At 39.9% G+C, this 17,325-nt stretch overlaps 1 protein-coding gene across 2 annotated transcripts in view; it reads left to right on the forward strand.

Annotated features, from left to right (window-relative positions):
• LOC135111745 (hrp65 protein-like) overlaps positions 1-17,325 on the forward strand; it is a 17,626-nt gene continuing 301 nt past the window's right edge. Inside the window, exons 1-9 of one of the 2 annotated variants that reach the window (XM_064025432.1) lie at positions 1-244; positions 1,631-1,681; positions 2,921-3,142; positions 3,789-3,959; positions 9,648-9,778; positions 14,082-14,198; positions 14,465-14,640; positions 15,141-15,352; positions 15,647-17,325. The exon at positions 15,647-17,325 is cut by the window's right edge and continues 301 nt beyond it. In XM_064025432.1, the coding sequence (XP_063881502.1) occupies positions 101-244; positions 1,631-1,681; positions 2,921-3,142; positions 3,789-3,959; positions 9,648-9,778; positions 14,082-14,198; positions 14,465-14,640; positions 15,141-15,352; positions 15,647-16,720 (2,298 nt within the window). In that variant the 5' untranslated portion in view covers positions 1-100 and the 3' untranslated portion in view covers positions 16,721-17,325. The remainder of the gene's footprint in view (positions 245-1,630; positions 1,682-2,920; positions 3,143-3,788; positions 3,960-9,647; positions 9,779-14,081; positions 14,199-14,464; positions 14,641-15,140; positions 15,353-15,646) is intronic. The other variant, XM_064025433.1, reaches the window with a different exon arrangement.

Here is a 17,325-nt window from a genome sequence, read left to right on the forward strand (position 1 = left end):
TCCACCAGGCTTGGCTTTCTTCGGAGCTACCGGTGCTCTGATATTTCCCTCAATTAACACCGTTTCTAGGACGAATTTTCCCGTCGGAGTTCGTGTACTAATGGAAAACGGCTCGTCTTATAAGGGGCGAGGAGGAGGAGGAGGTGGAGGTGGTGGATCGGCGCCATCAGGTGGAGGAGGAGGAGCAACAATAGATGACAGAAGAAATCCTCAGCGTTATGGAACTCGACCTCAATACGGTTATGTGAGTTTTGTAAGGTGCTGGGGATTAGGATAGGTTTGCTGGGGTATTTGTGGTGGTGGGTGTGGCGGGGCGTGGGGGTTGTGGTGAGGGTGAGTAGCTTCATTTTTTTTTTCATCTTTTTTTTCAGGCGAAGGTTATTTTGGGTTTTTGGTTCACTATTTTTTTTAATTTTGGCTTTTAGTTTTGTTTTTCTTTGTGTGGTGAGGTTTTCATTTTTGTTATTTTTCGTGGTAGGCATTTTTTTTTTTTTTTTGTGTGTGCGGGTTCATTGTGATCTTTAAGGTTTTGTTTGTGTTTTCGGTTGTTTTACTGTGTGGTGTGGTGGAATGGAGTGAGTTTTCATTTTATTATATATATTTTGTGATGGTTTCGTTGTTGTGTTTTGTTTTTGTTATTTTGTGTGTGTGTGTGTGTGTGATTTGAATGTGAGCTCTTTTTTTTGGTCTTAAGGAGTGACGTGGTGAGTCATATGACACGGTGGGTTTTAATGAGTTTGGTGTGTGTGTGTGTGTGTGTGTGTGTGGTAGATGTGGTGATTATTGCTAGATACCTTTTATTGTTTTGTTAGTGGAGTTTATTTGGAGGTAATACATTTATATATTGTAGTTTGGTAATAATTCCTCATCCTTTTCATCATTTGGATTTCATAATTTTGAGTCTTGATAGTTCAGTCTGGCTTTCTTTAAAACAATAGTTATGCTGTCACTTTGGCAGGTAAACCTCTCCCCTCCACCTGCAGGAAACAATCATTGTAGGAGTTTCAAAATATGCAGTACATTTTTCTAGCGAATGTGTTATAAAATTTACTTCAGCCTTAGTCCCCTCCCCTGTGAGGTCCTAAGGGCATTGTGAGGACTCGAGGGGCTCCACTCTGTACAGCAGCTCTCTACCATGTGATATGAGTTGTTATTTTTTTTTTTATATATCTCTGTTTTTGTTTTGTTTCTATTGTTTTATTCTTTATTTTCTTCCTGTCCATTACCAGTCTAGCTGGTAAATATAACTTCAACCAGTGCACCCATTTCCCCATTGCCATCAAAAAGGATCACTGATATAACCTTCTGTGGCCAAAGCTGAACTGAAACACTAAAAGGTCAAAGCTACATTGTCCCAAGTGGTATATGTGCTGGGCAAAACACTCGTGAAGTGAACCACCACTACACTGTACACAGCCGAGTGCCTCACGGCCTGAACAGAACACCTGATGCATTTCACGGCCCAGGCTAAGGATGGCCCGCTCATCTTGAGGCCCAACCCAAATGTGTCTAGAAGAGTAATTTACATCAGCTAGGAGTCCAAATCATTCAATATTTTCACACTTCAAGTATAAGGCATTTCCCAGGATGAAAGAAGTTCTTCCTCGCCTAACCTAAGTTAACCTTGCAGTCACCACAGCGATCCACGGCAGGAGGAGACCACAGAAGTGCCGGCATGAAGGTGAGGGGCATTGCTGACACAGCCTTGACATGTTTGTACTGTGTGGAAGACTCATTACAGACAGTCTCATCCAGTATTGGAAAATCTTTAATAATCAGTCACTAAACCACTTCATTTTTCTTTCACTGCCTACTAACTTCTCCAGAGGCCATAGACTCAAGATGGCTAAGCCACACACATCAACTGAAAGTAGATACAGGTTCTCCAGCTTTTGGTGGATAGAACACAGGAATTCCTTGTCAGAGGATTGTGTCAGTGTGGACTCAGGCATGTCCTTCAGAAGGTTCCTCCACTCACCCAGTCTGAGTATATTGAATAATTGCCTCGGTCATTAATCTTCTCTGCAATATAATCTGTTCTGCATATGGCACACAACTGTCTTCCCACAATGATTATTTGTCCTGATGGTTGGCATAGAAAACTCAGATAGGATGGTATGCCAGCAGATATAGGCTGCCCCAAAAATTTAGTAAGTAACTCTTTGACCCACACTGTTGAAAATAAGAAAGGGTAGCCAACCTTGTGAATAGATAAGGTGAATGGCAGAAAGTTAGTAAACTATTACTTGGAAGATATTAATGTGCTTAAAGTAATACCTGCTGTAAAGAATGTATATTGATATTAGTTTAGATGTGTAAGATATGTAGTCAGTGAAGTGACTGGGGTGTGGTTGGCAGTGGTGGCCGCCTTGAGACTGTTGGTGCTTTGCTGGGTGCATAAAAATATTGTAGAGGCAGTTTTCCTTGTCCTTGTGGGCTTGCCATATTATCCAGTCTGTGAGATGTTGCTACAGGCACCAAAGGTTCTTTGTGTGAATGTCTGACTTTAATGGACTCAGAATTTAAAATGTGCATATTGTAGTCACAGTGAAGACAATAACACTGCTTTTTCTTCTCTGTCTGGTTCTACTAGCACTTCCAGATTTGTCATCATGGACAATTTTTGAAATTTATTTTTTTTATTTATTTTATTTTATTTCTTTATTTTTCTTTCCTTATTTTTTATACCTAGTTTATTGATGTCACTGTTTTATTTGAATCGTAGGTGAAAGCACTTGTTTTAGTGAATATTTTAAATTCCAGGCTGTAATTATACTGAAAATTAAATGTCATAATTCATGGTTAAAAACAGTTTGTTATTGAATACATTTATTCAAACTAGTAGTGTTTAGCCAGGGAAACCATAAAGAATGGAGGGAGCAGAGAACACTGATCACACTAATGAGCCTCGTCATTACAGGACAAGATCAAGGAACGAGTAAACACTGAGCTGAGCGGGCCTCAGTTCGACCTGCCACCCCTGGACACTGCAGAGAAGAAGTTCAATGCCAGCAGTCGTCTCTTTGTGGGAAACCTGCCTCGTGACATTCCCTATGAGGAACTCAAGGCTATCTTTGCCAAGTATGGAGAGTTGGGGCAGGTTTACTTCAACAAGGAGGGAGCCTATGCCTTCATTAACTTTGTAAGAACTGGTTCTTATTATTCTTGTTCAGTTCTGGGTATGAGACTATCAGTAGATTGGAATTTGTTGATGATGGAAGGATATGTACAGTGCCTTGTGATACATTAATAGATATACTTGCTGTGTTTTTTGGCTGGGGATTGAGTGTACATCTAAAAAGCCAGTAGAAGTTATTCATGTCTTTATTAATTCATGTTCAAATGAGTTAGACAAAGACTACAGAAATTAGAAGATAGATTGCTTAATTATCTCTTCTGAAAGAATGAAAATCAAACCTTTCCAATTGGATTAGCAAAATTAGTTCAGGTGTCTTGGTGCTTCTCTCTTGAAATCTTAATGATTGTTGTTATTAGAACATGTTCAATAGCAGTTCATATTAATTTTTTATTCACTTTTTACACATCAAGAAGTCTTACCTAAAAAAGAAAGAAAATAGTAACACACACACACACACACACACACACACACACACACACACACACACACACACACACACACACACACACACACACACACACACACACACACACACACTGCTCAACTTGTCACTCACAAGGAATCCAAGAAAGAAAAGTATAACAAGAAATAATGGAAGATGATACACAAACAGACCCCCCACTCACGACACCCTCTCCTCACCCCCCAGGACTTCCGTGCCAATGCTGAGAAGGCCAAGCGTGAGTTGCAGGGGACAGAGGTGCGCAACCGTCCCCTCAAGATCCGCTTTGCCTCCATAACCACTGGCGTGAGGGTCAAGAACCTCACTGGTTGCGTGTCCAATGAACTCCTGGAGAAGGCGTTCAATGTGTTTGGTCAGGTTAGTGTTGGCCTGTGTTCTGTTTGTGGCAGTCCTCTCCCTTGATGGTTATATTGAAATACAAGGGGAAGTGGAGGGAGTGGAGAGGGATGCACCGCCTTGTCTCTTGCTTGTGGTGATTCGTTAAGTGTGTATTAGAGCATCTCACTTTTTGTGGTAAACTACTCTGAGCATCAAAATCCTAACTTAGCATCATTAAGGTTGTTGGTCTCACAAAATTCTGAAATATAGTGCAAGTTAATTTGTTGTGTACATTTTGAAATTACCTGTTTCAGTTAATGTTCTTGTGTTTGATTGAAAAAGTAGATCCGTATTTTACATTCACCTTGGCTGTGCATCATTGCCACTGCTCACTGACCAGATATCAGTTTGCTTTGATTTTGGGATCAGCTTCAACTTCTTTTTTTCATTTGTGACTGCATAATCATTACTGGTTATATTTTATTTCAGCATTGTTTGGTATGGTGTGAGAATTGCGCAAGTATAAGGAATTGTGTGTGTGTGTGTGTGTGTGTGTGTGTGTGTGTGTGTGTGTGTATTTATTTATTTGTACTTTTCAGCATCAAGTCAAGCTCGTAATGTCCTGTCTTTCTATATTTTTTATTTTTAAAATTTTTATTTATTTTTTGCACACTCCACTTCCTTTGGTAATGTATTTCATTGTTCTGTTGCTTTATGTGGTTAAACTGCACACCTTTATCTCTTCTTCTCTTGTTACGTTTGTTGTGATCTCTTCACGTTACGTTCCCTTGTTGATGCAAGTCTTCTACTTTTAGCCTTTTTTGTATTTTTGTTACACATTTTTATACCACAACCTATCTTGTTTGTTTCATCTTTCTTCCAGCTTGTGTGTGTGTGTGTGTGTGTGTGTGTGTGTGTGTGTGTGTGTGTGTGTGTGTGTGTGTGTGTGTGTGTGTGTGTGTGTGTGTGCACATGCATACATGTGTGCTTGTTTGCATACATGCATTTTGTGTTGTCTTTGTGTGATTGTGAGAGAGAGAGAGAGAGAGAGAGAGAGAGAGAGAGAGAGAGAGAGAGAGAGAGAGAGAGTATTGCTGTATCATTCATGCTCAAACTAATTTCTGGTGAAAGTTCTCTTGTATATTCTTGTTTTTTATTTTCTTTTGACACACTTGGTCAGTTGATATATTTTTTTATTATTGTAATTTTTCTTGCCTTATTATGTTAGGCATTGAAGTATAGCACCAATTATTATTGCTCTCTGAGGTGACTCTGATGTTACTGTATGAGCTTAAGCACATGTTTATAAGTATGTTTTCATGATAGAATAAGGAATTTAATTTACATCTAAGCTCTTAGCATCAGACTGAAAAGTAATGTGGGTGGCTCTTAGCAGGTTACTAATCAGGTGGCAATTTCAAGTCAAGAAATCAGTGTTTAAGTAAAAATTACTGCCATTGCCATAAACTTGCATGAACCCATGCCTCCGAATGTGACATTGCTATTGTCCATTCATTCTAGATTGCAATGGAAGCCTTTGCTTCTTTAGATTCTTTTGTAACCTTATTGCTGATTGGACAGTGGCTTTTGTATCTTTGTTGCTGATTGGTCTGTGACTCAGTCAATCTGTCTCTTGTTTTGCTTAGATGTTGGTCTCTCCACACTGCAGGTTATACTTCTCTTCCCATTGTCCCCCATATTTGGTGTGGTATTTTCTTGGATTTCAGTCACTGAACATAAGAATGACAGAGTTTGAATTGAGATAATGTGAATTAAAGTCATGGATGGAGTTGATTACCTGTCTTAGTTCTTTGCTTTTTTTTTATGAATTATTTAATTTTTCATGAAATCATCATGAAACTGAATAAAAATAGTTGTGTGTGGTAGAGGAAGTTCTCATGAACATGATGGTATGATCAGATTTTAGGTAGGGCAGAAAGGAAGAGTAGCAAGTAGCTTTATATCCTGAGCTGTAGACACAAGACAACAGCAGCTCTGGCATTGTGAGGGCAAAAGTGCATTTGGCTGCTTGTGATAAAAAGCTAGTTACTGCACTTTCTCTCTTCCTTTTTAAAAAAAATCTGATAATACCATTGTGTTGAGAAGAATTTCCTCTGCCATGTAATACTAGTTTTATTTGTGGTATCATGATAATTCCCTTAAAAAAACTGTGTAGAACAAAAAGTGATATAAACATTTTCAAATGGCCATGACTTCAGTTTACATTATCTCTGTTTGTCTTTGACTGTTTTGACATTCATAATTTATTATCATTCTACTGTCCTGTGAATTCATATAAGAACTGCACAAATTTGATAAGGGAGGAAAGGGATGTAGAAGTTATTGGTTGAAGAGGCCAGCATCAGCTCTAAGCAGGAGACAGGCTGACTGAGCCATGGACCAGTCAGCATTGAGGCTGTAATAGCCACTGTCCAGTCAGTGACAAGGTTACAAAGGTTAGGCTACAGTTGTAAGCTGGGAATGAATGGAGTAATGTAAGCCTTAAGGTTTGATGACCCCAGAATTCTATCTCAGACTTTAACAAAATTTTTCTTGAAGTTTAATGGTTATTTCTAATGGCAACTTTTGTGTTATTATTTAAGTGGTGTTTTTTTGTTACTGTGAAGATAGATTCTCCCAAAGGTATTTAACTTTTTTTTCTTTGTGTTCTCTTGCAAGTACAGTTTGGGATGGGGATTGTGTACTGACTTGTAATGGAGATCAGTGGGTATGTGGTTGATCTTGGCACAGACCAGAGATCAGTCCTTTTGTGACAAATGGGGGTGTTGGGGCTGTGTATTTCCATTATGTTTCCCTTCCAGAATGGCTGTCTTATCAGCTGTGGCTGTTATATGATATTAATATATCTGAGTGGAGGTAGGGATGGATCTAATAGTCCTTGGAGATCAGTTGATGACCCTTTTCTGCTACTGTCTTGCCCCTTTTTGTTAGCAATTATCCTTTCAGTGGTCATAATTTTTCTATCCTTTCATTAATGTTCAGCTGCTTTATGTGGTTTCATATTTCTTAACCACACTGTTTACTGAAGAAAGTATTTCCTATTTACACACACACACACACACACACACACACACACACACACACACACACACACACACACACACACACGGGTCCTTTTCTTTCATTCCTTTAAAAAAAATTATGAGGTCTTTTGTGAGTGATGGTACCCTTGTGAGTGACACATGTATCCTGATCATGGTCTTGGATGGTTGAGATAATGGTTTATATTTTACTTATTGCACAGGATTGGTAAGGTTGGGCCACTGCTGTTCTAGTAACCATTGAATAATACTTTTCATGAGGCTTTGCATGTACTGGGATTGCTTGCTATCACTATCTTAACTTTTCAGATTTTGTCACTAAATACTATGAACTCATTGTGCTTTGAGTTGAAAGTGGGTTTGTTTCTGACAAGAAAACATATCTAGGACCAAAATAAACTACTTCGTGACTTCGTAGAAAAAAGTGAAGGAATAAAATGTGAAATGGTTAAGGGCTTCAAATCCAGAATCTTCAGATGACTTGGCCACATAGACAGAATGGCAGAAAGTAAGATGACTAAGAGAGTGTATATGACTAGAAAGAATGGCAGTAAGTAAGATGATAGTGTGTGTGACTAGAAAGAATGGCAGAAAGTAAGATGACTAAGGAGAGAGTATATGACTGTGTTAGTTGCAGGAATTTAGTTAGAGGAATATGTCCATTTAAATAGGAGGATTGGTGGAGTGCATGAGAGAAGAATGGAAGGATTTTAGAATACAAGAACATGGATAAATGAAAAGTAATCTGTTGCTGCTGTTCCTTTAGTGGAGGTATTGGGAATAGGTGCCTTATTTAGGATTACATACTCATTTCAGTTTTATTGTATTTTTATTTTTACATCTTGTAGGGGTTGTTCATGGAGGCTTGGGTGGTCAGCCACAGTCTGTGGGAAATATTGGTCCTGTAGAACCCTATCACAGCCACATTGCAGAAATGTAACACCATTTATATTTCCACTAGTGGGCATAAAGGTCCATGCTGTTTCTATAACTACACTGTCATCCTCATAAGGGGATAGCCATGACAAAAGTACCCAGGCATACAATACCCACATTAACTCAGAGGCCTACACACACACACACACACACACACACACACACACACACACACACACACACACACACACACAGCCGAAGGCAACATGACAAGGTTTAGAAACAAAATTAATTAAAGAATCCCAAGCTGTGAAAATTTTAGTAGAATTAGCTGAAGGATTGAATTTCTAGATATAGAGTGTTGGGCACGTCTTGAAGACAGTCTGGATTGTGAGTGAAACGGTCATGCCAATTGATGTATGAATGTACTCATATAATTTTATCTAAAGGCTGGAAGTATCATACTAGTTGGCTTATTCAGGTGAGGAATGTGTGTATGTATAGTCATTGGAAAGGAATGGCATTCTGTGTATTGTTGTGATATTTTTGTTAATAGTTTGAATCAAGTTAGGCCATCAACAGGGGTTTGCTTTGAAGTGACCCCATTTGTCCATTGTGCTTGTCCCATATTGTGTCTCAGCAGCCTCTGTGAGGAGTCCAGAGTTGGAAGTGCCTGGCACCTGGTTGGTTAGTACTGAGGTACACTCAGTCTTTTTATATACAATCATGAGTACCTTTTTCTCTTTCATGCAGATGTCTTGACAACAGGCAATTGTGGCACAGTTCAGGAAGTGTGGGACTCAAGGTTTTTTAGTACTTAATGGGTTTCTGAAATATTAGGCATTTTGCTAAGTTTCAGCTGTCATCATCATTAGTAGACCAGATTGCTAGCTTTAGTACACAGAAATATGTATGAATATCATACATTAAGGTGAATGGAATTTTAGTACAAATTGGTATCATGCATTGTTTTGAATTACAGATAGTTTTCCTCATGCCTTCTTCATCTTCATCCATATTTATTTGACATTTCAATGTCATTGTAGTTGTGAGTAGTCATGATATTGACTTAAAGCTGTGCATTTTTATAAAATGTGCACATTATAAAAAAACTACATTTAGTGGTACAGACTGGCACAGTAATTTTGCTGCATGAGAACATGCAAACTTTGTGATGGTGTGATACTGTCTGGGAGATGCTCTTGCCCACTGATTGGCTTGCAGTTGTAATATGCAGCTGATTGACTTTGTGTGGAATTTACTTAGTCTTAAGGAATGTGTGTTTGTGTGTGTGTTTTGTGTGTGGGCAGCTTGTCGTTGCTGCCCCCACTATGAAAATAAGAAGTGGTTCGCTGCATGAGACAGGAAGACACAGACCAATCATTAGTGAGAACATACCCAGTGACAGTGGTGTGTTCATGTGTTCTAATACAGCAGAATTACAGTGCTGGAGTCCATGACACCAAGTGTAGAAAAGCTGAATTACATGACAAATTCATAACTATTGGGGTTATATTTCCAAAAATAAGGGTTGGTTCTAATCAGTGGTCTAGATTTAAGGGAGGTACAAGCTGATGTGCTGCAGGTTTCATCCATCATTAGTATAGTGATGTGGTTGTCCCTTCTACCTAGCTCCATTATTTCTTGATTGTTTTATTTTTTTTCATTTTCCTTCCCCAAACACTCTTAATCATGTACCCCTGTCACCACCTACCGAGCTTGAAGGGAACAAACCATCTGCCCACACCTCGGCCATGCCTCACTGTTTCCCGGGCTGTCCCCCTCTTAGATCGAGGCGTGCCGTGTGATTGTTGACGACCGGGGAAAACCCACGGGGGAAGGCATCGTGATATTTGCCGACAAGAAAGGTGCCACACTGGCTGTCAAGAAGTGTCACGAGGAGTGCTATTTCCTCACCAGGTATAGTTTGTTGTCGTGCTGTCAACTACTACTACTACTACTACTACTACTACTACTGCTACTACTACTACCATTACCACCACTACTACTGCTACTGTTATTAGCAGGGTGGGGCTGAGGTGTTCTGTTATACACACACACACACACACACACACACACACACACACACACACACACACACACACACACACACACACACACACACACACACACACACACACACACACACACTGGCTTTGATGCCTTGCATTACATCTCTGGAAAGAGAAAACATTTTTTCAAATATTATGCTCCTCATGTACCTATACATTGTTGTTTTTAATGAATACATTGATCATTTTTGTTTTGTACATTGAAAGCTTAAGGCAGGCATCTGCTTGTTGCATATCCATGGATCGTGTCATTATTGGGTATCAGTATGGATGAACAAGCACTGCATTATAGTGTCATTGTGACACAAATACAGTAGGGTACGCGACAATGAACTTAATTTGTTCCAGTGTATCGTTTGTTATGGTGAATGTGCATTAGGGCAGCTGAAGAACCTATGGGAAAAATTAATTAATTCCAGGGAACCAGAAAATAATGTAAAAAAAAGAGAGCACAATTTTAGAAAAATTACATCAGAATTTGCACTACAACATTAAGATAACACAACAAATATATACAGTACCATCCTGAGTTTCACACCTATTATAGTCCTAAATTCTTACAATCCCAAGTTTTGTATATTTTCACCACGAATTTTGCACTGCTTTGACAAATATACGTCACGTTCACCTACTGTCTGCGTCATGCATATACATACAGTAAATCCTGCCTAAGTTGGAGCTCTCTCTCTCTCTCTCTCTCTCTCTCTCTCTCTCTCTCTCTCTCTCTCTCTCTCTCTCTCTCTCTCTCTCTCTCTCTCTCTCTCTCTCCTCTCTCTCTCTCTCTCTCTCTCTCTCTCTCTCTCTCTCTCTCTCTCTCTCTCTCTCTCTCTCTCTCTCTCTCTCCCCCAAAGTAAGAACAATCCTAAGGATTACTAAATAGAATGAAAGAGAATTTAGAATGAAAATGGAATTATGTATATGAGAGTGAGAAACGATGAAGTGAAGATGACATAAAATGAATGAGAGAGAGAGAGAGTTAGTTTCACTCCCTTGTCCCATTTCTCTGATTGGTAAGTAAGCAGTAGCTTGCAGAGCTGGTGAATTAGTGTTGCGAGGTTTATTTTGTTATTCTGATTAAATTTTTATTAAAATTTCAATGCCAGCAAAAATGGCAAGTTCATCTTGCTAGTTTTGGTTCGTTATTCTGATTAAATTTTTATTAAAATTCCAGTGTTCACATGAGTGGTGAGTTTGTTATGCCAGTTTTTGTTTGATATTTCAACTAAATATTTATTAAAATTTTAGTGTGTTATTACAGTTGTACGTTATAATGACTGTATTGTCGCTTACCCTACTGTATGTGCTGTGGGCTTGGTCAGCCATTTGTCAGTCTTTTGATACCACATCAGTGATACAACATGTTTATGTAAGAAGTGGATATCCACCATTAGACACAATGACATGTTTGATTCTACATCATGAACATAAAAGGTACATAGATAAAAAAGAACTAAAGTCAGCTAAACAACACACACACACACGCACACACACACACACACACACACACACACACACACACACACACACACACACACACACACACACACACACACACACACACACACACACACACACACACACACACACACACACACACACACACACACACACACACACACACACACACACACACACACACACACACACACACACACACACACACACACACACACACACACACACACACACATGGGTTAGTGGAGGGGGTGGAGGGAATGTAAAGATTGAGGAGAATGACATTGGGAGGGATAATTTAACTCTGGTGTGTGTGGGGTAAGGGAATTCACACAGTTGTGAAGGGGATAAAGAGAAAACATCTTAAATTCATGGGAGTGAAAGTTAGGAAGGGGCTGGAACTTGAGGCATAGAGGTTGTGTTGTGGAAGCTCATAAGATCTGCTCACACCTTGTTATGCTATATATGAGGTGCTGCATACAACTATCAAAGCCCATATGAGGCCATGTCCATCCAAAATGTGAGGATACCACATATGGTTTCAGTGTGAGGAAATGGGACAGAAACAGGCTCTTCCTGTATTGGATAGCCAGTTTGTAATTGACATCTGTTGAGGTTGGCTTGTAGGAACTATCTTTTGTCAGATGTGTGTGTTGCCACAACAGAGAATCATGTTTGGAGATGACAGTCAAGGCTGACCAAATTTCTCATGCCTTGGTGGTCATCTTAGGCAGATTGGTAATGTGTCAGACTTGTGGTAATGTGTAGGGATCTTGGTATTGTGAGTGTCATGCCAAGGATCTTTGTCTCTGGCTTCCCATGGCTATCCTTTACATCAATTTCTCTTGTCTACATGAAGTTTCCATAAGAGAGGCATAACATTTAACACTGGTGTTGGACTGTGGCCACAAGTTCTCAGGATGGTGTGACTGTAACAGACACTGAGTCTGTGAAGAACTCTCAAAATAGCAGCAGATCTTAAAAGATGTGAATGGGATCAGCTTAATAGAAAATTTGCACTGATGATAACATTCAAAAGATATATAAGGAAATCTGGTGCCTCCTTCAAATGTGTGGTGAGAAAAGGAGAGAAACCTGATTGTTGTGTGCAGATTCTCATGTATGTATCTAGAACCTTCTTGTAAATTCTAGGTTGAGGCATCCTACACTTCACCAGAGTACTCAGGATGGGGAGGGGAGGGAGGTGATCACAAGGGAGGGGAGAGTTTCCTATCACCAGTAATTGTAAGTTTAGCGTTGATGTACGGTGTTACTCTACTGTGGTAGTGTTATTGTATTGTATTATGGATATGCTTCTAATTAAATTATTGTATGGAATATCCTTCTACATGAATCTTCATGAAAGAAATTCATAATAATTGATTTCCCATTATATGCAGTGTTACTGAGTCTGGCCCAATAATTATACTATTGAGATCACATGAACTTGCTGGGCAGTGCTCTTGTAGACTGATTAGCAAATATATTCCTGTCTTATGTTCAAATGTGCTGTACATACATTTTGTATTCATGTCAATTTTATTTGTGAGGTAGGTACCAAATAATATAAGTTAAATATCTGAATAAATAGATTTGGTATGAATACAAAATGAATTTACTGCACAATTTTAAAAGAAGACAAATGCATCATGCAATCAGTGGACAAGATGACTGTTTAGTGAGAGTAGCAGCTTGTTTGTGTTCTCAGGCAGCAAGTTTATTGTGCCAGAGCTTGTTACACTGGGTACAACTTAATTACTACTAAAAATTGGCTCTTATCTTGTTCAGGCAATATGAATAGCAAAAAATGCTTTTTGTGTGTGGAAAAAAGCTTATAAGGTCAATTTATCATTGTTTTGTTTTCTTTTTTTCATGAAGGTTTGTTTCTTGTAGGTTACCTGTGCAGAAGGTAATTGTTGTTATGGAGGCTAATCGTTCTATCTTGGGTAAGGCTTTATTCCAGGTACTCTGACTGCCAGCGAACATGTTTGTGTGTTGGACGCCTGCAAGATTAATTCAGTGTGCTTTTATTTATTTTAATTATTTATTTATTTATTCATTTATTTATTTATTTATTTATTTATGTATTTATTTAAAAAATAGTAAAGATTTTTTTCTATTTTTTATTTATTTGTTTATTTATTTATTTATTTATTTATTTATTTATTTATTTTTTACCATTGTTTATGGGGGAAAAAAGTTGACAATGGTAAGTCATGCTTTCAATAATGTGGAAGTTATCTTAAGGATTGTTTGTGCTTTCTATGGTTTTGTGGAGGGAGAAGAAGCATGGGTGTTTAGTGGGGGACCTTTGGTAATTGGTATAAATGTGTTTTTTCTTTATCCATCCCTTTCGTTTTTTTATCATCATCACCTCGTCCCTCGTGCACTTTGGGGATTCATCTTTGTGGAGGCCAGTGGAGAAGGGAGGTCAGGGGATAAGACTTGTAGTTACTTGGCTGGCTACTGGTGGGGATGTTATGGATAGTCTGTTTTGGGGTGTCTGCCTCACTGTTCGTACATGTGCTTGCCGTCGTGGCGCTGCGTCATCACGGTTGGTCGTGCTGTGGAGCTGCTGTTTCAGCACTACGTTTTGACCTCCAAATTGTCTGCTGCTCGTGGGACCTGGAACACCACCTTCCCACTGTTTCACATGCTGGCATCTTAAGTTTTCAACCTCCGCTTGCCCTTTCTAGTGCCCTGCGGCCTGTCATCGTGGAACCTCTCGAGGCTAGGGATGAGGAAGAAGGCAATCCGGAGAGCTCCATGCACAAGAATGACCAGTACAAGCAGGAACGGAAGGAGGGCCCAAGGTGGGTGTGCTTATGAGGATTGTTAGTGGTAAATGTATAGTGTAATAATGTATTTTGTGTGTTGCATTAGTTCACAAATGAGTGAGGTATGTAGAAGTTGCATGTGTATATGAGTTTTTGTTGCATTTATTCATTTTAGGTTGTGAAAGTGTGGTCTGAAGTTTGGTAGTTTCTTATTGGTTTGTGGTGTATAAGCTGTAATTCCCTTGTTATTGTTTGTTATGTATAAGTTCTAACTTCCTTTTCCACCCCTTTTCCCTGGCCAGGTTTGCTGACAGGGACAGCTTTGAGTATGAGTATGGTGTTCGTTGGAAGCGGCTCTATGAAATGTACAAGGAAAAGAAGATGCTGCTTGAGTCTGACCTCCAGGCTGAGGTGGAGCAGCTGGAGAGACGACTTGCCATTGTGAAGCACGAGCATGAGACAGAGAAGCTGCGTCAGGGTGGGTGTTGCCTGCTGGTTGGCTCTTTGTCACCTGTTTGTATTTGTGATCTATCCAGAAACAACTTTGTTATTTATTTATTTATTTATTATTTATTTATTTATTTATTCATTTATTTATTTATTATTATTATTATTATTATTATTATTATTATTATTATTATTATTATTATTATTATTATTATTATTTATTATTATAATCATTATTATTATTATTATTATTATTATTATTATTATTATTATTATTATTATTATTATTATTATTATTATTTTATTTATTTATTTATTCTTATTAATTTATTTTAAGCACAAATTTTTCTGCAGAATGTTAAATGGAAATAAAAGTAAGGAAGAAAAGTGGGTGAGATGTGTGAATGAATTTGTGTTAGTAATTGGTCTAATTTTGATTAATCTTACGTTGTGCTTGATCACTTCTGGATTTTCAGTGAATTTTGAATTCTGTAAGTAACTGTGATGTGACTCCTCCCCTTTTGGCCACAGAACTGATAGCCCGAGAGCAGGAGGCTGTACAGATGGGTCGCACCATGTACATGCGAGGAAGCAGCAGCTACAGCAGTGGCTACAGTAGTTTGGGTGGATACAGTAGTGGACTTAGCAGTAGCTATAGCAGCCAAGGCAGTGGATATGGGAGCGGAGGCGGATATGGGGGTCAGGGAGGTGGATATTCAAGCCAAGGAGGCTATGGGGGATCTGTAAGTATAAGCCACTATCTTTTCCTCACATGCATGCTGTTATTAAGCTCAATAAAGCTTCCATGGAGTGTTCTTTGACAGCCATAAGTGTGTATGATGTCATTATGCTGCTGTAGGAATGTCAAGAAAGAGAAACTTCTCTTTGTAAAGAAGTACAGTAGAAAAGACCTATAATAACAGAATCAAAATGTTCTTTAGAAAGTCACTAGCAAACCATCACTTCACTCCATAGAGGAATTCAGATCCCAGGCTGGAGTAAGCACGCTGATGATGACTGTCATGGTGGCATTGCAGGACCGTTATCAGGGACTGAGAGACGAACGCTATGGTGACTACGACGGGAGGCGTGGAGATGACAGGTATGGCGACGATCGTTACCAGAGGATGCAGGATGACCGCTACATGCACTCCCTTCAAGATGAGCGATACAAAGCTGCCATGCACATGGCCAGTGGTAGGGGTGCCTCTCCTGCCACTGGTGGTGGTGGAGGTGGTGGTGGTGGTAGTGGTGCTGCCTCTTCAGGGACTGGTGCAAGTGGTGGCCCCGGCCCTGGTGGTATTGGAAGCCATAATGATCAGCCTTTCCAGCAGGGAGGTGGAAAGAGGGACTCTGGAGCCCCAGGAGGTGGTGGACAGTTCCAGCAGCAATCTGATCAAGCAGGGGGTGGCAAGAGGGACATGCCAGGGGGAGGTGGACAGTTCCAACAGGGAGGCATGAAGAGGGACAACATGCCAGGAGGAGGACAAGGGTTCCAGCAAGGTGGCATGAAGAGGGATGATGGACCAGGGGGAGGTGGACAGTTCCAGCAGGGAGGCATAAAGAGGGATGACATGCCAGGAGGAGGTGGACAGTTCCAGCAGGGAGGTATGAAGAGAGACAACTTGCCTGGTGGAGGACAGGGATTCCAGCAAGGGGGCATGAAGAGGGATGATGGACCAAGCGGAGGAGGAGGAGGAGCAGGAGGGCAACAGTTCCAGCCGGGAGGCATGAAGAGGGACAACATGCCTGGTGGGGGACAACAGTTCCCACAAGGAGGCATGAAGAGAGATAACCTGCCAGTAGGAGGGGGACCATTTCCACAAGGTCCCAAAAATTTAGGGCCAGGCTTGATGGGTCCAGGAGGTGTACAGTTTCCACAGGGAGGCATGAAGAGAGAGGTGTCATTGACGGGGCAGCAGTTTCCACCAGGCATGAACAGGAGCATGGGCTTGGCAGGACAGTTTCCACCAGGCATGAAGAGGGACAATTTGCCAGTAGGTGGTGGACAGTTCCAGCAGGGGGGCATGAAGAGGGATGCCATGGCAGCAGGTGGCAGCCAGCCAGCCGGTGGGCAGGGTTCTGCTGATGTAAAGCGACCTCGTTATTAGACTTGGCAACATAGATGAGGTGACTCTGCTGTAGGTTACGTCTTATTCCATGGAGCTTTTGAGGAAGGCCTTTGTAGGTTCTCTGTACAATGTCTGGAGAGGTGTGTGGCCTCAGTAGACAGGGTGACTGATCGAGGTCATTAGACGTGAATAGGGTTATTTATGAATAAGGTAACAATGTTACAAAATAATTTTTCTACTATTGACTGCCTGTCACTGCAACATGAAGAAATTGGTATTACTGGTGTGGGGAGATCCTGTCATGTTGCTGCTTCCATTAAAATGGTAGATAGCAGAGGAGAGGTAGCACTTTTCATTATGAGGAGCATTTTAATTTATACAACTAGTGCATAGAAAGAAATGAAATGTGTAGTCACATTGACATGTAATTGAGGTATAATGACGGTTTTAAGTGAATTTTTTAAATGAATTGTGCCGAAGGTATTGGTGTAACTGTTTTAGTTGCAATGATTTGTATAAGTCAATGAAACTTTAATTTATATTTACTCTTGTTCTTGGCTGAGCATGACTCATATTTTATGGTAGAGTTAAGAACAAGGTGGAAGTGATGGTGTCATTGTAGATCTTGTAGGTTACTTGGCAAG

This window comes from Scylla paramamosain, chromosome 22 (assembly GCF_035594125.1).
Source record: "Scylla paramamosain isolate STU-SP2022 chromosome 22, ASM3559412v1, whole genome shotgun sequence".
Taxonomy (NCBI): domain Eukaryota; kingdom Metazoa; phylum Arthropoda; class Malacostraca; order Decapoda; family Portunidae; genus Scylla; species Scylla paramamosain.